The following is a 22,308-nucleotide window of genomic DNA, read 5'->3' as shown; positions in this document are numbered from 1 at the left end:
ATAAATAATTTAATATAATAGTATAAATACAATAATATAAATAATTTAATAATATATATATATATGTACATATATTGTTTTAATATATCTTTAAAACATACTTGCACCCTCTCCAACGTACTATATGTTCATTTGAAGAAAAAATACATAGTTTCAATTTGAGAAAGACCAAGGTCACCTTGAAATCTTTATGCGCTGGTAGCACACATCCACCTAGACAAAATTAAATCATCAAATTTGTAAAGTTTTGTCTGAAACATTTTTCCCTACAGCGAACAGTTCAGGAAATAATTGCCGTGGGACGTTTTAAATCGGATTGCCCCAGTGTTTTCGCAGAAATCGCTTACCCCGTGACATCAGTGCTCTATCATACGCAGAATTTTTTGCAAGAGAGACTGGAAATTCTGATGAACTCGCATCTCACGGTGGGTCTCTTTGCAAAAATTTGCCCGAGATTTATTACGACACGCGTGACACGGGATCTCTTTTTCGAATAATTCCCCCGTGAGGAGATTTACGGTCGGGGAAGAGGACTTCCGGTCCTTCGCAAGAAACTTCGCGGAACATGCAAATTCAATCTCATCCGCGAGATCGAAGCTACGTCGTTCCGCGCGACGTCGCCGGGAAGAAAAAGAAAACGTCTCCCAACGTTATCGATTTGTTAAAAATTTCTCCGACCAATTGTCGACCTGTTATTTACCAAAACAACGAGCATTAGCACATTTCGACGAACGGCCTTCCGTGAACGGTTGGTTCACGAAGAAACTCGCGTGACGCGCGCATCTTTTAAGCTGGAAACTGCCGAATCGATTCTCGTTCAACGTAACGACGCTGCGTATTTGCCGACTCCGGCAAACCGTGTGCTTTTGCCAGACATTCTGCTTCGTTGTTTGCCGACGACCATCGCCGAAATCTCCGAGGCAATTTAACCCTTTGCGCTCGACTATTTCCTGCAAGGGGACATTATATACTTAAATTGAGCAAACAGCTAAAACTGTGAAATTTTTTTATAATCGCTGATAATTATAATAAACGTAGATACGATGCTGTATGATATAACATAATACAACGACGTGAGAGGAACGATAAAATTTGAAAAAAAGAAATTCTTGAGGGTAGAGTCAATTGACATTCGTTGTCATCGAGCTCTATTGTTGGAATAATTCGGGATAATTGACATAAACTAAACTTCTTACTGCTTCTTACGTAAAGTTTACAAAAAGGAAATTTTTCAAGTGATTACGAAGAAATTATGTGTAACTTCTATACACTATACTTGGTGATTGCTTTAAACGAAGTCACATTTTAGCGAATAAAATTTCATGCTAAATATCATTTGAACAGGATGATTATTTCCAACGCTAGATCGTTTTATTTCAAGTGATATTTTCATTCACTGTTTCGTAAATAAATTGCTGATACAAAAAAAAAAAAAAAATAGATGATACAAAAAATGTTCGCATCATTGTAGCAAAAAGTTAACATCATGTGGGTGATAAAATCATAATTTTTAATTTTTGAGGCAAGAAAAGATGTAACCGTGTTCAGTAGAAAAATGAGTTTTTGATAGTAAATTATTTTCAACTTAAATTATCAAACAATAATGTAATGATAATATAGTAAGTTACTAAATTATTCTGGAGAAACAGCTACTTTATTTATATAAAAATATCACAGCTACTTTATTTATATAAAAATATATACTGTAACGGTCGTTTGAATAAATTATTTTGAAGAAACAGCTACTTTATTTGTATAAAAATATCACAGCTACTTTATTTATATAAAAATATATACTGTCACGTTTGTGAAGTATGTTGGAAAACAATTTAAACGAAATTATGTGAGATTCAGAGACTTCGTTCTATGTTTTCTAAATACTTGAGGGATACAAGAAATGTGCAAAAATTTCTACTTTGACAAGCTGAAAGCACGTCCGTGTAATAAACTTAACAAAAGAAATAAAAAACAAGAGACAGAATGATAGAAAACAAGAACATGGAAGAAATGATAAAAGCAAAAAAAAAAAAAAAAAAAAAAAAGAAAAAAAAAAAAAAAAAAAAAAAAAAAAAAAAAAAAAAAACAGGATAACTAAGGAGTTGATCAAATCGCCAGCCAGATATCTCCGTTGGTAATGCAGGATTTGATAACCTCGCTTTTTTCCAGAGAACCGCGAGGGACATTCCACGACTGGAATTCATCCCAAGTTTTGTCGTTTCGTCAAGCTTCTTTGAGCGTGACTGACCTCGAGCACGTGAGCTAAAAGAACGTTCCGAAGGAATTCCGCGTTTCTCGGTTCCGACCTAAATCTCGGATCTAGGGGCAACCTTGACACGACTCGAAGAAGAAATCCCTCGACCAAGATTCACTCGGAGGCTCTGACGTCTCTCGTCGAGTCTCTCCCGACACGATTGGCTCTCTCGAATAACCCGAAAAACTCTACGTGACAAAGAAGAACGAAACAACGGCGGAAAGGAGGAGGAAAATGGAAAAAAGGAGAAGGAAGAAGGAACGAAATAGAGATGCAAAGGGATGGAACCGGATATCACCGGGCTCGCCTTGCCCGCTGCATTGGGATTTGTGTCACGCGTGCCCGGTATAATTTATACGATGTAATCGAGTCACGTTCGTTCGGCGAACAAAACTAACGAGACCTGCAGCTGCTAAAGCATACCGTTGGCTCTACGGAATGGCGGAACGCTAACCATAAACACGAGTCGACTCTCCGTGCTCGTTCGAAGTTCGGGGATATCTCTGAAGGGAGAAAGAGTCGAGTCGTTCTCGGCTTTGACCGACCGACGTGTCTAATTCCCTTTTTGCGTGACGAAAAAAAAAAAAAAAAAAAAAGAAAAAAGGAAAAGAAAAGGAAGGCGGAAAAAACGCGCGATGACTGGAATCACTGGTGATTTCTTTGAAACACGCGAAAATACAGGGCGAAACTTGATCACGTTAACGTGCTGCTTTTGAAAGTATAAGAAACTTTGTTGAGAAAAGTTCTTTGATACAAAGGAGGCCATAATATGGGGATTTTGTAGCTGGAGAAGGTTTCCTCTCGCTTTTTTAAATCTTATATCGTTTATATTGTTTATTTATTATTTGTATCCCTTTTTTCTTAAATCCATCTCTATGTTGTCTGTATACTGCATTATGTTGGTTAAAATGTATATAATTTTTCGACATATATAGGTTGGTAGTTTTTATTGCAGAAAATGTCGAGCTGCATCGATCAATGGAGCGAAAGGCGCATCATTCCACTTAAAAAGGTGAAGGTTACTTTGAAATGATCTTGAACCCCTTCGCCTACGAAAAAAACTGCTGTAAAAACTATAGAAAACTACAAATATAAAACCTACAAGAAACACTATAAAAACTATATAAAATTATCGTTCCATTATGACTCACTCTGTACCAAACAGTTTTTGTTAACTGATTAATGTTTATTGTCGATGCCTTCAAAAACAACAGAGACATTCAACACGTGATCCAAGTATTAAACTATTAAACGAAACAATGGAGCAAAAGACACATCATTCCACTTGGAGTGAATGTTACCTTCCAAAAAACAAGAAGGTGAAAGTTACCTTGAAACGATCTTGAATCTCTTCATCTACCCCTTCGTCCAAAAAAAAAAAAAAAAAAAAAACTATATAACTACAAATATAAAACCTATAAAAAAGACTATATAAAGTCATATTTTGCTAATCTACCAAAGTTTTTTGTCGACGTCTTTAAAAAACAAGGTAGACATTCAACATGTGATCCAAGTATTAAACTATTAAACGAAACAATGGAGCAAAAGACACATCATTCCACTTGGAGTGAATGTTATCTTCCAAATTACAAAAAGGTGAAGGTTACTTTGAAACGATCTTGAACCTCATCTACCCCTTCGTCCAAAAGAAAACTGTATAACTATAAAACCTATAAAAATATAAAACCTATAAAAAAGACTATATAAAGTCATATTTTGCTAACCTACCAAAATTTTTTGTCTTTAAAAAACAAGGTAGACATTCAACACGTGATCCAAGTATTACATTTATGGACACTGGCCGTTCGCGGAATGTTTGCAAACCTTTTTGTACACGCGATAACCGCGAGAATGCTATTCTTCGTGTAAAAAAAAGAAAAAAGGGGGGGGGGGAAGAAGAAAAGAGATCGGTTTGCAGATCGTCGTCGAAATACATTTGAAACGAATAGTTGTCGAACGAATAGCTATCGAAACGAAAATCTGCGCGAACGTCAATCACGTACAATCGCGGTGGGAAAAAGTACTCGCGCGAGTCGTTCGATTTCCATCGAGAACCGGGAGAGAAAGGATCGGATTTTCAATCGTTGCCGCGTTCGTTAACGCGAACTGGTTAAATTGCGAGCTACTGGTGTCGCGGTGCGCCCCGGCGAATTTACCAGGGATAATATCGTGTAATTCGTGGGGCACGCAACAGAGAGAGAGAGAGAGACACACACAGACAGAGAGAGAGAGAGAGAGAGTTGTGGTAAATTGACCGTCGATGTAACAGTGTACAAGGTCGGCCGTGAGTTGAACGACTCTAATGGAAGATGGGCGTGAACCAGCCGATAAAATCGCGCCCCGTCGAATTAACACCTGCAAACGAAACGTGCACAATACACATTTCGGAATCGTGTTTCACGATCGATTATCTAGAGCCCGGGCTAAACTTGTCGACTTTCGACCGACAAGTAATCACGAAACTGTGATTTTTTTTCTCTTGAAAGTGTTTTCACTCCTGGAGACCTCTTCTGTTTCATTCTTGAGTAGATTATTGAATGAACTGTTAATTAAACGAATAATTGTATTTTTTGTAATCTTGTAAATTGAAGATTTTTTGTGGTTTCTTTTTGGGAAATGTGTTCACTCCAACTAATCTTTCATCCTTGACTAATTTAATAAAACGAATGATTGTATTACGTGTACTGTTTCAAGATTTATATAATTCTCTATACCACGAAACTGTGATTTTTTTTTTTTTTTTTTTTGAAAGTATTTTCACTTTTGGAACTTGTTTTTTTTTTTCATCCTTGTGTGAATTATTAAATGGTTACGGTTCAAAAGTTTGTATAATTCATTAATATCTCCTTGCGTTCGAAGATGCGACAGAGATTTTATTTCCATTCATCTACTCGGTGTAAATTAAACATTCATTCACTAAAATTGAAAGTTCACGTAGGAGATTACATACAATATACTTGAACGATTGCCAAATAAGGAAAATTAAAGAATATTTCTGGAGATAAAATTACGTTTCATTAGAAAGATAATATGCACGTTTTATTACACGTTGTTCAATTAGTGATTGCTAAAAATTTCAACGAAATGTATGAAGGTTATGGCAGGATATGACGGTCGTTTCATCGAAACGATGTCTGCGGTAGCCTGTATATCTCCGTGCGGTTTTATTTAAAGCAATTTTTTTTTAATTTCACGTTAAATTGTACAAGAGAGACTAGCTTAAAATATCAATTTTTTAAGAAATTACAACTACATGTACGTATGTGATTTTCGTTTTTCAATTTTCATCTCTTTCGTTAATAAAAAAAAAAGAAGAAAAAATACACAAATTAAAATTTCACTTCGCCAGGTATTAAATAACAGCCTTGAAAATATTACCAAAAACTTTTGTACAAATTTTATACGAATTTCAGATATTCCTGGTAAAAAAAATACATTACGTTACCATACGCTCTGAATTAATTATTTTTCTAGAATATTCTAGAATGTTTAGAGAAAAATCGTAACAACAGAATGTACGTAACAATTTTTGGAAACTCGATTTTTCCCACTTTGTCAAAGGATCGTTCTCCTGTCGGATCCGCGTATAGTTCCAAATCCTGTTCCAAAACAAGCTTGAACCAATCAGGTACCAATAATACACAACGAAATTTTCGGTTTAAAATGACATTGTTTGCATAAATCTTGAGACGTACGCGTGACATACATCCGTTAGAAAAGAACGAAGACAACAAGGGATTGAATTCTTTCTCGAAATCGTGTCGTTCTCGCAACGACTCGGTAAAATGAGACGGACCGAGAATTGAGATTGATGGCAACGTATCGTTCCAATTCGCGCCGTTTAATCGCCATTTTTCTCCCCCCAAAATATAACACGACGCTCGCAAAATAATACATCTCCGCGGGAAATTAACGTCACCGTGGAGATATTAAATGGATATTAACCAACGTGAAGCGATCACGAAACACCAGCCACGGGGCAATGAATTTTAAATCGGCGTGATCGATGCTTCGACGAACGGAACAACACGAAGATACCCGGGATCGATCGACCAGTGGAAAAGTCGCCCGCGCGAGGTCAGAGTGATTTACGTTACCGATGATCCACCGCACGTGTTAGTTGATCTCATTTACGCCGTTCTCTCAGGTCAGCTCGCGGCTATCGATCCTCGGTCTGGCTGAATATTGGCTGCGTCGATGGACTACCTGCGGCTTGATTTATTGGCCAACCACCGTTGCTCAAACCCGCCCAGTCGCGTTCGGATCGCCTGTCGAAAATCAACTATCGAATGTCTTCGCAACTGTCGAAAGATTTCGTTAGCGGATTTTCGCGTCGTAGAAAACTTTCACCGAATCATAGGAAAATCTCGGATAAAAATCGGAGAAACTTGGAGGATTGAATCGAACGAACGACTGCTACCTACTATTCGACGTGACGCGTGGCGCGCTTTCATCCGTCGCAGCGTCGTGCGCGTCGGTATCATTATTTTCTCAGTAGTTTGCTCGGAGAGTTGCAAAAGCGGAAATACGAGTCAAGTATGAAGCAGAAAGCCGGCCTATTGGGAAAACCACGTCGCCCGAGAGTCACCGATGCGTTAACTCTGTTTGGGCATAGGTTGAATGGGGGAGTGAATGTGTCGCGTCGATTTCCACGATATCAGATGGAGCTGAATCACACGAGCTTGAATCACACATCACATTCGTGTTTTATCTTTCGGAGAATATTCCAATGTAATTCTCTAATGTCATTCAGAAAAATGATCGTCAGTTCCCTGCTATTTTTTTCATAAAATAGCGTTAAATAAAATAATAAGTGTTTATTGTTGTTGTAGGAAACTTTTATACATTTCCTCTTCTTTTTCTTTTTTTTTTTTATTCCAATATTGGAGAATATTCCAATGTAATTTTCGAATATCTTTCAGAAAAATGATCGTCACTTCCCTGCTATTTTTTCATAAAATAGCGTTAAATAAAATAATAAGTGTTTATTGTTGTAGGAAACTTTTATACATGTCCTCTTCTTTTTTTTTTTTTATTCCAATATTGGAGAATATTCCAATGTAATTCTCTAATATCTTTCAGAAAAATGATCGTCAGTTCCCTGCTATTTTTTCATAAAATAGCGTTAAATAAAATAATAAGTGTTTATTGTTGTAGGAAACTTTTATACATTTCCTCTTCTTTTTTTTTTATGTCTTTTCCAAGTCACGAAAACGCTCGAAAAGTTAAATTCATTACATTCATTACAGTGTTATCGTTTGTCGTTAATAATGCGATTTTCGTCGCACGCAGAAGGGAACGTATCCTGTATCTGCAAAGTTAAAACCGATTTGTTTCCATTAATTTTCGCAATTATAAAATTTCGCAATTACAAGAGTTTCTGGCCCGATTGAAAGTTCCTCGATGGCGAGATAAAAGCGCGCCGCTCGTTTGAATCGATCGAGTTATGAGTGGCGAAACGCTTGCTGCTTTTTTTTTTTTTTTATAAAACAACGTTCTATGTTTATTGTTGCAAAAAGCTTTTATATCGTTGTCATACCTTTTTCAAATGGCGACAACTTTCTGAAAGGCGAAATTCACATTTCACTGTGTCTTGACTGGATAGTACTATCATTTTCAATCTATCGTTCGATGATAAAATTAAAATACGTTGTCATTAATTTTTGCAATTATGAAATTTCGAAATTACAGGAGTTTCTGATCAACGCGCAATCGATTGGAAGTTTCTCGATGACAAAATGAAACTCGTGTTGACAGAATCGATCGAATTATAATAATCAACCCCTCGCGATTTTTTACACTTTTTTTAACTTTATATTTATCATTATAAAATACTTTTATATTTTTCATATCTTTCCAAGTCTTTTCTCAGCATTCTTTAACGTGCAGTATTATAATATTATTATAATATTATCTTATTATTATATTACTATTATTACTCTTATTATATTACTATTATATACTTATTATTATAATAAGTATATTATTATTATAACTTTATATACTATTATATAGTTATTATAATACTATTATAATACTATTATATACTATTATATATTATATATCTTGTAATATTATATATCAGATTATAATCGTTTGACGATGTTACACGCGGCAGAACATAACCTATATTTGCAAAATTAAAACCGGTTGGTTTTTAGTCTTAATTTTTGCAATTATAGAATCTCGTAATCACGAGAATTTCTGATCAATTAATTCGACCGAAAGTTTCTCAATCGCGAAATAAAAACGTGCTACTCGTGTTGACAGAATCGATCGAATTATAATAATCAATCTCTCGCGATTTTTTATTTTTTTTAACTTTATATTTAACATTATAAAATACTTTTATATTTTTCATATCTTTCCATCGAATTATAGTAATCAACCCCTGGCGACTTTTTTACAATGCTCTGCATTTATTATTATAAAATATTAATTTTATATTTTTCAACGTTTCCGCAGTATTATCGTCTTTAATCTTTACACGCAGAAGAACATAACCTACAATATATTCGCAAAGTTAAAACCGATCTGTTCTCGTTAATTCTCGCAATTACAAGTCTTTTTCTCTTCCTTTTTTTTTTATTTCCCTTTTTTTCACAAAACCTCTAATTGGAAAAATTACAAAATTACGAAGTTTCGATCAAACATTTCGCAATTACGAAAGTTTCCGATCGACGCGTAATATCCGCTTTCCGCGAAAGTTCCGCGAAATAAAAGCGAAATAAAAGCGTGCAGCTCGCGTTGACAGAATCAATCACCGTCGACTGTCGCTGTTCTCCTCCCTCCCCCTCATCGAAAAAAATCAGAGAGAATTAATTGCTCTGCGGAGTGTGTGGCTCGTCCGAACGAGTTTCGCACGTGGCCTGGACGAACTACGGTCGTCAGAAAGTTTGGAAATCCTACGTTCGAAGTTCCCTCTCAGGAATCGGTAGATCTCGAGGATATCTAGGGGGATCAGACGTCAGACACAAATTCCAGAACAGAATGGCGGTTAGCCGAACCTGTTTGCGAACTTTAGCGAAACATAGACGCCGGGAGGGATTTTCGCCGAGCGAAATAAAATTCCACCGATCTCCGTCAGCGGTCTCCCATCCGTCCACGGAGTTTCCTGCTCGCAACGATCTCTCCTGGTGAAAGTAATCAAACTCGCGCGGTCGCGTGATCTTCCACCCTCTTCGTGGCGCGAATTAACCCGCTGACGTGGAGAAACGTGTTTCCCAAGGATTATTGGATTGTTAATTTGTCATATTTTGTTAATTATAGTTTGTAATTAATTAATTTTGTTTATAATTGCGTCGTGTTTATTACAGTTCGTGGTGTAAATATGAGAGTAGAAAAATTATCTTTGACCTGACAGAGAAAAAACGTCACACGTTTCCCGAGGATTATTGGATTGTCAATTTGTCATACTTTGTTAATTATAGTTTGAAATTAATTAATTTTGTTTATTTTGTTTATAACTGCATCGTGTTTATGACATCTCGCGGTGTAAATACAAGAGTAGAAAAATTATCTTTCACCTTCTTCGTGGCGCATAGAAAAAAACGTCACGCGTTTCTCAAGGATTATTGGATTGTCAATTTGTCATATTTTGTTAATTATAGTTTGTAATTAATTAATTTTGTTTATAATTGCATCGTGTTTATTACAGTTCGTGGTGTAAATATGAGAGTAGAAAAATTATCTTTCACCCTCTTCGTGGCGCGTATTGACCTGACAGAAAAAAAACGTCACACGTTTCCCGAGGATTATTGTCATGTTTTGTTAATTATAATTTGTAATTAATTTATTTTGTTTATTTTGTTTATAACTGCATCGTGTTTATGACATCTCGCGGTGTAAATACAAGAGTAGAAAAATTATCTTTCACCTTCTTCGTGGCGCATAGGAAAAACGTCACGCGTTTTCCAAGGATTATTGGATTGTTAATTTGTCATATTTTGTTAAGTATAGTTTGTAATTAATTTTGTTTATAATTGCGTCGTGTTTATTACAGTTCGTGGTGTAAATATGAGAGTAGAAAAATTATCTTTCACCCTCTTCGTGGCGCGTATTGACCTGACAGAGAAAAAACGTCACACGTTTCCCAAGGATTATTGGATTGTCAATTTGTCATATTTTGTTAATTATAGTTTGTAATTAATTAATTTTGTTTATTTTGTTTATAATTGCATCGTGTTTATGACATCTCGCAGTGTAAATACAAGAATAGAAAAATTATCTTTCACCTTCTTCGTGGCGCAGAGAAAAAACGTCACGTTTCCTAAGGATTATTGGATTGTCAATTTGTCATATTTTGTTAATTACAGTAATTAATTAATTTTATTTATAATTGCATCGTGTTTATGACGTCTCGCGGTGTAAATATAAGAATGGAAAAATTATCTTTGTCAAGTTTACGCAAATGTTGAAAATATCAGTTTTTTGGTCGTATCGAATTTCATTTATTTCGCATGTCGTTGCACCATTTCCTCTTGTTTTCAAAGAACGTTCGTTGCTCGAAGAATTTTTCCACGAATAATTCTTCATTTAGAGCGTTTTCATATGTGTTTTATATGTATTACACGCGATTTGGTAAAATTTTTCGCGTGCCATGAAATTTGTACTAATTTGTAGATTCTGTCATTTTTATCTTCCCTAACCTATTACGGTTAGGAAAAATAACTGTATAATGGAACCTTTTTTCATACTACAAAAATTTTGTTAAGTTTTGTTGGCAAGGTATTATTTTAATTAATAGTAATTAAAATAACGTAAAATAATTTACGTATTAAAAACATCCTCGCCAATGGAAGAATAATTTCGAGAAAGGGTTGTTAAAAGAACGGGGATCTGCGGCAAAGTTTTTCAAATTAAGAGAAAGTTTTTAAAAGAAGGAACAGACTAAAAAAAGTAGGCGACGTCCGATGTTCGATAAAATAGTGAAAACGAAATTCTTCTTCGTGTTTGAAGACAGTTTGAAAGGCTATTTGAATGCGACAGGCCGAACGTCAGAAAAACTTCGATTATCCGATCGCTGTCACTCTTACCGTTCGACTTCTAAAAAACGATTGACTTGGTTTGACAATGGTACGAAGCTCCCCTTTGTCCCCAGTTTGGAAAGCACCGAGCATCCATCGTTCGATTTCAGAGAGTAAACTTTGATTTGAGACTGGGAATCTGGGAGAAGGATTAGAACCGAGACGCCTTCGATACGAATTTACAGCGGGTAGGATCTCTCCGTGTCGCAGTCTCTCGACAGGGATGTACACGAGGGATTGCTCGTGTCTCAATCCTAATTCGACACCGGCTCGGTAAACGAGAACCCGGCCACGACGATCCTATTCTCCTTGCGATCGTCGACGTTTGATATCGATGACAAAGGCAAAAAGCACACGGTCGAAAGTTGTGCGTACACACGAGCTGCAGCTGGTGCCAGCGTGTTAAAGTTCAAGAGTTTAAGCCTCCGCCACGTCGCCGGGACAATTTGGAATTTACCCACCCCCGCCCTCCGAAAACGAGCCAGGCGAGCGTGCAACACTCGCCGTTCAACAGTTTCCGTGTGTAGTCCCTCCGTTCGTTCCAGGCTTTGTTTAATTCAAAGCTACTCTCCCGAGTGCCTCGTTAACGAAACGCTCTAATTACCGTCGTTTCAACTTTCGTCGTTCGAAAAGAGAGAGAGAGAGAGAGAGAGAGAGAGAGAGAGAGAAAAATGAAAGGAAACAGGACCGAAACAGAGAATGAATTCGTGGATTCTCTTGGACTCTGCTATTGACAGATTGGTTGTTGAGAGCCGCGGGACGGGAGAGAAGCGATCTTGATGATACGAGTGTAAACAGCGACGAATTAATCCCGAATTAGTGGCGAAAAGGCGCGAAAAATGGGGAAGATTCGCGTGGTACGCAAATTTCACGGATAACACGACGCTTCCATTTGCCTTCGCGGAACTCCATCTGTATATATCGATCGGCCGACCCGATCAAGGCTACAAGGTCCCCGACAGGAATGCTCCTACGGGAACAAATAATTCAGCGCGATGAACGCGGATGGAAAACGAAGTGATCCATCGGGATGAAACTGTACGAAACTCTTTAACCGGATGATTAAAACAGTCTCCGGGCCTCGTTTCAACGTTCCTCCCACGCGAGAATGTTTCCATTCTCGACTGAGATCCGGTCGTCGATGACTGATGGTTTCATTGGTGGAGGAGGAAATTTGTAAAATTATATAAGTCGAGGTGCGAACTGAGATGACTGATCAATGTGTCATTTTTCAGTCGTGCGATGTAGTTAAAATTACGGAGTATTTCACGTGGATTCGTTTTATGGGAACAAAAATAAATGATCTGTCAGTACAGGGTGGAAAGAAAAGTTTGTCCGTGGCTATGATAGATCGAACATCTACACTCTTAATTGTGATATGTGTAAAGAATCTGCGCAAAATTGACCTTGACCTTGAATTTCAAGGTCAGAGTTTTTATTTATCGTACTTTACTCATCACGAAGGTAAAACTTTTCCAAGGAAAAATGGCGAGAAAGATTCTTCATCATTTGACACTGCGGACTCGCGAGTGCTAACAGCGACTTTATAGTTCTGAACGCTTGGACGTCCATTTTACGTAAATTTTGTATTAGACTATTCGTATTTCACTAATATTTGATTCATCATAATTGTAGCATCAGAGTCAAAATAATCTAATTGTTAACATTATTCGAAATATGAACGTAGAAATGCCACGTGCCCGAAACCATAAAGTCGCTGTTAGAACGCACGCGTCCGTGGTGTCAAACGATTCAGAAACATTTCTGCTACTTTTCCAAAGAACTTTTTTAGGTTGCTTTAAGAAAAATTTCATCCTCGCAAGAAAAAAACAAGTTTCTTTACCTTGAAATTCAACTTCCATCGAATTATAGAATCATCCAGCTACGCACAAACTTTTCTTTCCACCCGGTGGACGTGTATAATGTTTGACAGACAAAGTTTGACTAGACTTTTTGTTGATATAAAAAGCAAAGTTTATTGCCTTGCATTTATCGCGAGCAATGTACTTTCTGAGAGATGCAGGCTGACGGAAACCTTCTCAAGTGTAGATCGCGATTCAGCTTCTACTCGGATAGCGTAGCAAAAGGGTTAACAAAGTGCAACAAAAGAAACCATACGGAGTTTCAAACGTCCGTTCCAAAGTTCCCAGCGATTAAGCGTTGTCGAGAGATCTATTATCCGACGGAGCACGGGTAGCAGAACATCATTTCTCTCAGGGCGTTGAGATAACGAGGTATCCTTAATCCACGCGCGTTTACTTGACATGAACTTGAAGGGCTTATGCTGATTAGCAAACATACGGTACCGAGTTTCGAGTACGCTAATCAAAGTTAGGGCAACGTCGCGACACACGGTGCCGCGTCGTAGATCCCTCGCCGCGTTTCCAAACGTACGTCTACCACCGTGCGTTGGGAATTTCGCGTGTTGTAAACACGCGGATCCCCTCGAACCGCATACGCAATTAATTCGATATTAAACGGCGAGAGAATTCGAATCTATTGCTACCGAGTGCCGCTGAAGGTAGACGACGTTTCGACGTCGCTGATGAATAGACGAGAAAATTAATCGCGCCTCGCGGGGCGAGCGTTTAATCACAAAACGCTAGAAGAAGAAGAAGAAATACACAACCCTGCCCTGACTAGTTTAATTAACGTTTTTAATCGTAACGCGCGCGCGCGCCAGCGACGTCGTCATGCAAAACAAACGTCGGCGCTGCCTCCTCGTTAATATCAGTAACAAGAGCGCGTGACGTCTTTCTGGTGGCTAATCTGAGTTAATTACGAAACTATGATGTATAATCTGCTTAACAAAGACCGTGTATCCACCAGTCGGATACAAATTGCCGGGGTAATTTCTAGCCAGCGAGAATTTTTCGCTTAACTGTATTATATTACGCTTACGTTTTACGCTTGAGACGCCATTTGACCAACGCGCTTCTAATTTTACGCGCTTCTTTAATTACTTATGCACCGGGTTTCAGAGCCCCTCCCCCCGAAACAATCGAAGTCTTAGAAAGATGTGTTTCGAGTGAAATTCAGTTTGTCTCGAAGTAGGCATCTTACGATGACTCTGTTAATCTCCAAGATTTCGTTTCCTTTCACATATATGCTCGACTTTGGAACGAAAATATTGATATGAATAAATGAAGGAAAATATCTGTCAACGGTAGGAAACAACTGTATGAAAATATTCTACGTATAAGTCATTATAATTGAAATTGAATAGATCTGTGCAATTATGTTTCTCTACGAACAGAAATTAATATTCTGACGGGAATGTTCGTCTGAAACACTTTTGGTTGGTTAACGAAACTATTAATATAAATAAACAGATGAAAGTCATCAATATTTTAGAAATATTCTAGTAAATTCTACGTGTAAATTATTATATATTAATTGAAATGAGTGGATTCGTATAATTATGTCTCTGTCCAATTTTGGCAAGAGTTATGGTTTAAGCATTTATAGAAAACAAAAGTCTGAAATGAGTCGTGCTGACAAGTATCGATTGTGACAGTGTTAAAGTAATAAAATTGCGCAATTATTGAAAATATTCCTTGCGTGCGACTGCGATTTCAAATATCCCAAAAGAAAGTGGAACTTCAGACGAATAAGTTTGTACTGTGACGAATTCATCGACCTAAATTAAATTTTTTAAAATTTTTATTTATATTTTTAATGTAATTAAAATTTATTTAATTTTTCTATATTTTGTTTATCTATATTTATTTATATTTTATTTATCTATATTTATTTATATTTATTTATATTTTATTTATCTATATTCATTTATATTTATTTATATTTTATTTATCTATATTCATTTATATTTATTTATATTTTATTTATCTATATTCATTTATATTTATTTATATTTTATTTATCTATATTTATTTATATTTATTTATATTTTATTTATCTATATTTATTTATATTTATTTATATTTTATTTATCTATATTTATTTATTTTATTTATCCATATCTATTTATCTAAATTTCTTCAACGTCATTTATTGCAAACTTCTGTTCAAAACTTATTCGTCAAATAAGATACTAAGATTTCATTATTATCAAGAGTGTTTCGTCGATTTGATAAATCATAAATTAGGACGCGTCTTCTCAAAGTCTTCGAAATCTTTCTACGATAGAGTGAGGGACCTGAGAAACGTTCATCAAACATTCGTCTCTTAATATATTCATAAAAATTAATAGAAAATGTCTACGACTGCGCCTAACTGTAACAGCCGCTAACAGTTACGAGGTTACGGTTCGTAATCGGCGCGAAAGTAATTCCCAGAGAATTCGATTCGGGTCTCGACTACCACCACTGTGCACCAGGTATGCAATTTAACTGAAACTGGACTTGCATCGGTTTTCAGATATCGCCGGCGGTTACCTGTGCTTTGTCGTCAGCATATTCGGAATCGGTGTGGTGACGGCGGTAATCGGAGACGTGGCATCCTACTTCGGCTGCACCCTGGGAATCAAGGACTCGGTTACCGCGGTGGCTTTCGTCGCTCTTGGTACCAGCATTCCCGGTAAGTCGAGCGTCACAACCAGCGTCATTTCCCCGTGCAAACGAAAGGCGGGAGGGAAAAAAAAAAGAAAAAAAAGAAAAAAAGGAAAATACGAAACAACCGAGTCCGCGGCAATTTCCCAACGAATTTTCTACATGACGAGTCCCCGACTAGCTATAACGTCGTTTCTCAATGGCTGAAGGGAAAAAAAAATAGGAGGGAGAGAAAAAGCGAGGCCAGCAATTAGCGGTAATTGCTGGCTGACTGTTTTACGCGTGAGATGTACGCGCCGTTTCAAGGACAGACCCGATGCCGAACGCTGGAACAACGGGGACAATTAAGCGATTACCTCTGCCTTCAACGATCCTTCGTCCTTGGGCGAAATGGATCGCAGAGGTTGTGCACCACGACGTAGAATAATTTTTTTCGACAGAGATCGAGACGAAACGAAAGCGAGGACTTTTTTTCATTTCGAAGCGGCCTCGAATTCTTCGAACTTTCAACTTTTCCAACTCTAATTTTTCCACACGGAATCCGATTGTGCGACACGGTAGAAATTTCGACTCTTCGTCACTTGACCTAACCCAAACCTTGAAACACGCGAAATTTGAGCGAAAATTGCGTCGTCTGTGGATCGAGGGAAGCACTTCTTTCGGATAGTGTGTTCATAATTTTTCTGATGGAAATCGAGACGAAACAAAACGAAAGTGAAGACTTTCAGAGTGACCTCGAATTTTTGATTCTTCGAAATCTAAATTTTCCACCCGGAATTGTGCAACACGGTAGAAATTTCAACTCTTCGTCATTTAACCTTGAAACAGGCAATATTTGCGCGTTCGTCGTCTGTGGATCGAGAGAAACACTCCTTTCAGACGGTGTGCTCCGATGTGACATAATTTTTCTGATGGAAATTGGAACCAAACAAAACGAAAGTGAAGACTTTCAGAGTGACCTCGAATTTTTGATTCTTCGAACTCTAATTTTTCCACTCGGAATTGTGCGACACTGTAGAAATTTCGACTCTTCGTCGCTTAACCTTGAAACAAGCGAAATTTGCGTGTTTGTCGTCTGTGGATCGAGGGAAGCACTCCTTTCGGACGAAAGTGTGCTCCAATGTGACATAATTTTTCCGATGGAAATCGAGACGAGACAAAAGTGAAGACTTTCAGAGCGACCACAAATTTTTGATACTTTGAACTCTAATTTTTCCACTCGGAATTGTGCGACACGGTAAAAATTTCGACTCTTCGTCATTTAACCTTGAAACAGGCAATATTTGCGCGTTTGTCGTCTGTGGATCGAGAGAAGCACTCCTTTCGGACGGTGTGCTCCGATGTGACATAATTTTTCTGATGGAAATTGGGATGAAACAAAATAAAAGTGAAGACTTTCAGAGTGACCTCGAATTTTTGATTCTTCGAACTCTAATTTTTCCACTCGGAATTGTGCGACACGGTAAAAATTTCGACTCTTCGTCATTTAACCTTGAAACAGGCAATATTTGCGCGTTTGTCGTCTGTGAATCGAGAGAAGCACTCCTTTCGGGCGGTGTGCTCCGATGTGACATAATTTTTCTGATGGAAATTGGGACGAAACAAAACGAAAGTGAAGACTTTCAGAGTGACCTCGAATTTTTGATTCTTCGAACTCTAATTTTTCCACTCGGAATCCGATTGTGTTCGACTCCGACAAATCTAGTTCCTCCGCGGAGGATTACTTAACGACAGGCGAAATTTGCGCGTGGATCGAGGGAAGCACTGCTCTGGAACTGGGAAACCGTCTTTGTCCAGAATCGCGGACGAAGCGGAGCGGTATCGGGGGATGAAAGCAGGAAGACGACGTTTCCAAAGCTGAATCCATTGGAACGATGCGACAAATCTTGCAGGAGATGGTGTCACTTTGCGGGACGTTCCGTCTGGCGTGGTCGAAATACGGTCTCTCTACGGTCTTCCTACAGTCTTCTTTCGCAACTCGAGTCGAGTCGACGGTCGACTACTAGTAAAAGAAAGTCACGCGGGGAATTGTTCGGCGCTGCATCTCGGGGAGAGACCTTCGGGAAGACCTCTGAAAGTTAAACAGGGAGGAGAAACGAGCGTCCCGTGCCCGATTCAATTTTTACGAGATTACGAGCCATTGATCTCGGCGTACAACGGGGACTCTTGAAAATTTCAATGCTCTAATCGTCGTCTAATCTCGTAATCGTCGCACGTAAATGTTCTTCTACGACGAAAACGGCACGTTCGAACACCTCCGCGGTAATTAGAGACTCGTTGTCACTTCGTTCGAACATTTAGATTTTTAAACTTCTGTCTGAAATAAATTTCAAACGAACTTCGACCTTAAAAAATTTCACGAGTTTTACAAGCTTCTTGTCGAGCCCGATGAGAGTTGGCTTGGAATCGAAACGAGTGTTCGCGTCGCGAAGTGAGAAAAGGCCCCCGGTGCCTTTCTTCGGAACCCGCGAATAAGAGAAATAAGTGGCCGGTGAACTTTCCTTTCCTTTCCTTTTGTCTTTCTTCTAATTAAAGACGAGGTTGATTTCGTGGCGCGTTTATGCGAAACGAATTGCCGGTATTCGAGAGAAAGAGAAAGGAGACCATTCAGCGGCTACGCTCGGACGCGTTTATTCGTCTAGACCGCGGGCGATGGAGGAGCAGCTCGGGGAAAAATCTGCAACACGGCCACGATGGTCAAGACGGCCTTTTTCAGCGCTGCGCCGGCCCTTTTGAATGAAATCAAGTATCAGCTTATTGTGCGCGAGAACGGAGGAAAGCCGCGATAAAGCGGGTCCCTTTTCAAACCAGCTTTTCAAACCGGCTGTTTTCCCTTCCCTTCGGGATTTTCCTCTTCCTTCTCCCACCGCCTCATTCCCCTCCTTTCAAGGCTCGTTTGTTCGCCAGAAAGCCCGTCCGGAAATTTCTTTCGCCGGGGCGAAGATGGTTTTTAACAAGCCCACCGGAGGCCGCGCGTGCGTCTATATTTATGACGGGAAGCGCGTCTTCTTGACGTTAATATCGAGTCAGACTCGCATTAACTCTGACAAGGGAACAGACACCGGGCGAATTTTTGAAAAATTTCCAAGCAACGTTATTTTTAAAGTTATTTCAGAAATAATCTAGTTGCAAAACGAAATTATCAAGTATTTTGTATAAATATTAAATTAATCGCTTTCCAATTGAATGATTCATTTGCTACTTCGTGTAAATACATTATTTTGATTATCATTGATTATTTCGTTTCTTTTTATTCACTTCGAAGAAAAAATTTTTAATTGCCAAGTAAATATTATTTATTCACAAATAATCAGTATTTTTCCCCATTATCTGCATAGCTTTCTCTTTAATCGACCAAACGAGCTATGCGCGTGCCATTAATTGAAATCCATTATTTGCCAAATACCAAAGAACGTTATTTCGAGACTAATGTTATTTGCCAATTATTATATTCGAAACAAAGTTCGCCCAAAGGTTTGGTTTCAACTTACTAGCGATGCATCGAAGACTAAATACCGCGGCCTAAATTTACTCTGTGTAAGGGAAACGTGCGTCGAATCTTCGATGATAGATGCCTCCTCTCCACCGTACGACGAGCGCGAAACCAGAATAATTACCAGACGACCGGGCCAACGATGGACCGCGAGAATGCAAATGAATGGGGACCTGGGTAGCTCTCGGTAGCTCGATAAAAGCACGGAAGATTAATTTATCGCGATAATCATACGCGTACCGACCGGGGGATCCCTGTTGACGTGCACACGCCAACGCACACAAACGCGGTGATAAACGCGTTTACACGCCGCTGCCCGTGGTTTTCACGCGACAATGCGTTACCAGGACGATTCTATTCGTTCTCCGCGTGACAACCGCGGCCTTGCCGTGGAAAACACAACCCGAGGTCGACGTTTATCCCCCGTGAAATTCCATTTCTCCTACTTTTTCTCGTTTTGTAATTTTCACGCGCAATTATTCACGCGATTAGGTTTGAAACCACTTGGCTCTCAAACAGCGCCTGAAGGCGCGTTTTAAAATTTACCCGCCATGGTTGCCCATGGGCGCCTAACTTACACCGGTACGCTGAAACAAGAGGCGCCTATGGGCCGCTCACTTCACACTGCTCGAATCGAACTGAAGGCGTCTATGTTACTTATGTTTAACCTCTTGCGCTGGAATGACGTACGTCACGCACGTCGAGAACGTTTTTGTTCCAAAGTTGTAATATTTCCTCAGTTTTAAGTATATTTAAGCAAAAACAAATGATATATTTGTTACTCCTCAGTAATTTCTATTTTACTCGGTGATATCGTACCGACGAGTTCGAAAAAAAAGCGACGAATTATTGTAGATGGTTTGGTCACTCGTTATGGTCCGCAATCAGTTGCCAGCGCAAGTGGTTAAGCCGTTCAAAAGAACTCTGTTAAAGAATGTGATTTTTCAGGGAAAAGAAATTCTGTTCGAGATTCTGAACGTTTCTAAATATTACTGTTCGTATTAAGGTTATATTTATTAAAAATATATTCCTAATATTGAGAAAATAATTTCAAGTGTATCGAAATATAACCCGGGCAAAACAAATGTTAAATTTACTACTTCGTAATAATTTCTATCCAGTGATATAACGATGAATTCAAAAAGAAAACGAGTTATTGTATACGGTTTGGTCACTCGTTATGGTCCGCAATCAGTTGCCAGCGCAAGTGGTTGAGCCGTTTAATAGAACTGTGTTGAAGAATGTGATTTTTCAGGGAAAGGAGATTCTATTCGAGATTCTGAACGTTTCTGAAATATTACTGTTCGTATTAAGGTAAAATATATTTCCAATACTGAGAAAATAATTTCAACGTATTAATTTCAAGTATATTGAAATATAACCCGGGCAAAACAAATATTAACTTACATTACTTCTTAGTAATTTCTATCCAGTGATATACCGATGAGTTCGAAAAGAAGACGAGTTATTGTATATGATTTTGGTCACTCGTTATGGTTCGCAATCAATTGCCAGCGCAAGTAGTTAATAAAACAAATTTTACGAAGTATGCGTTTAAATCGAGGGATAAAAATAGTGATAACGAGATTTTTCGTTTTGAGACAAAGGCATTTTCCGTCTGCATACACGAACATTGCAATAATTTGGAAAAATGCAAGATGCAAATGTATAAGTCTGTAGAAAACACACAGAAGAAAGGAAACGGATCACGAACGCAAGAAATGTAACATAGAATTATATATTGGCCCGTGTTTAAAATTGTATCATACCTTGCTAGATTATTAGATATATCATTAGAAATGAAGCTTAAAAGTTACTGTTACATTTTTACATTAGCACGCGCACTAACAATTCAATAGAGAAGACGAATAAATAAATAACGTTGGCCTAACACATTGCAATTCAGTGTTTTGATCATCTCAATATACTGTCTGAGAAACATTCGTTTTCAGTGTGGGTCGCGATTAAACTTTTATGTTACGTATGCTACGTGCAATACGTATCAAAGTTCACCGTAGCCAAGGGGTTAAATACGAAGTTTCGTTCATCATCGAAGAGCGAAGACTCGTATTCGTGTATACATCTCGTACGTTTTCGAAACGATCGAACCAGTAAACCCGAAAGTATGGTGCACGTGAAACGAACGCAAAATTACAGATCGCCTAAATGATTATTACTGGCGAGGTCGAATTTATCAAGCAGCCGTGGCAGCCAGCGCATGGCCCCGCCCTTGCTCGCTCGTCCCGTATTCAAGCCGGATTTTAGGGGTTACTATATAAGGTGATATGCGGCAGAACTAGAGCCAAGCTTGGTGATAATTTATTGCGTCCAGCCTTTGTGAGCTCGAACAATGCTCGTACCTCGAGGTCGCGCGCCAACCTCTCTCTCGCTATCCCTCTCGTCCGATAGAACTAGACGAACCTTTTCGCGTTATCGCGCGAAGATTACCCATCGCTGTTAACGACCCAGAACACGTCTTTACGAGGACACTTTTATCCAAAAGAAAACAGCAACTTTGACGATTTCGTAATGTATTAATAAGCGGGTGTTATAAAATTCTTTTAAAAAGCATCGCTTTCACGGAGGAACAAACGTACACCTAATTTCCAATAAATTTCCAATAAATTTTTATTAAATACTATATAATAGTATTTATTAAATATAAATTTGTTATAAATTATAATTATATCTTATATTTTATTATAATAATATTTATGTAAATTAAATATAAATTTGTTAGATATTATATAATATTATATAAATTAATATTATATAATATTATATAATATTATATAAATTATAATTATAGCTTATATTTTATTATAATAATATTCATGTAAATTAAATATAAATTTGTTAGATATTATATAATATTAATTTGGTTGAATGAGTGGGATATTAATTGACACTTCGTTATTTAGAAGCAAGTACTTCCAATTGTTTCTATTTGGATAAATAATACTACAATCTCCCAGAAGTGACACTCAAAGTGTTGAAGAGAAATCACACAGCGAGAAATCTGGCCTC

General features: G+C 38.0%; 1 protein-coding gene across 3 annotated transcripts in view; it reads left to right on the top strand.

Annotated features, from left to right (window-relative positions):
• LOC122529726 (sodium/calcium exchanger 1-like) overlaps positions 1-22,308 on the top strand; it is a 122,132-nt gene that overhangs the window by 84,533 nt on the left and 15,291 nt on the right. For all 3 annotated transcript variants that reach the window (XM_043656114.1, XM_043656113.1, XM_043656115.1), the window contains one exon: positions 15,658-15,816. In XM_043656114.1, coding sequence (XP_043512049.1) covers positions 15,658-15,816 — 159 coding nt within the window. The remainder of the gene's footprint in view (positions 1-15,657; positions 15,817-22,308) is intronic.

This window comes from Frieseomelitta varia, unplaced genomic scaffold, assembly GCF_011392965.1.
Source record: "Frieseomelitta varia isolate USP_RPSP 00005682 unplaced genomic scaffold, Fvar_1.2 scaffold_305, whole genome shotgun sequence".
In the NCBI taxonomy this organism is placed as follows: Eukaryota; Metazoa; Arthropoda; class Insecta; order Hymenoptera; family Apidae; genus Frieseomelitta; species Frieseomelitta varia.
The sequence above is the reverse complement of the archived record's forward strand: the minus strand, read 5'-3'. Positions and strand labels throughout refer to the sequence as shown.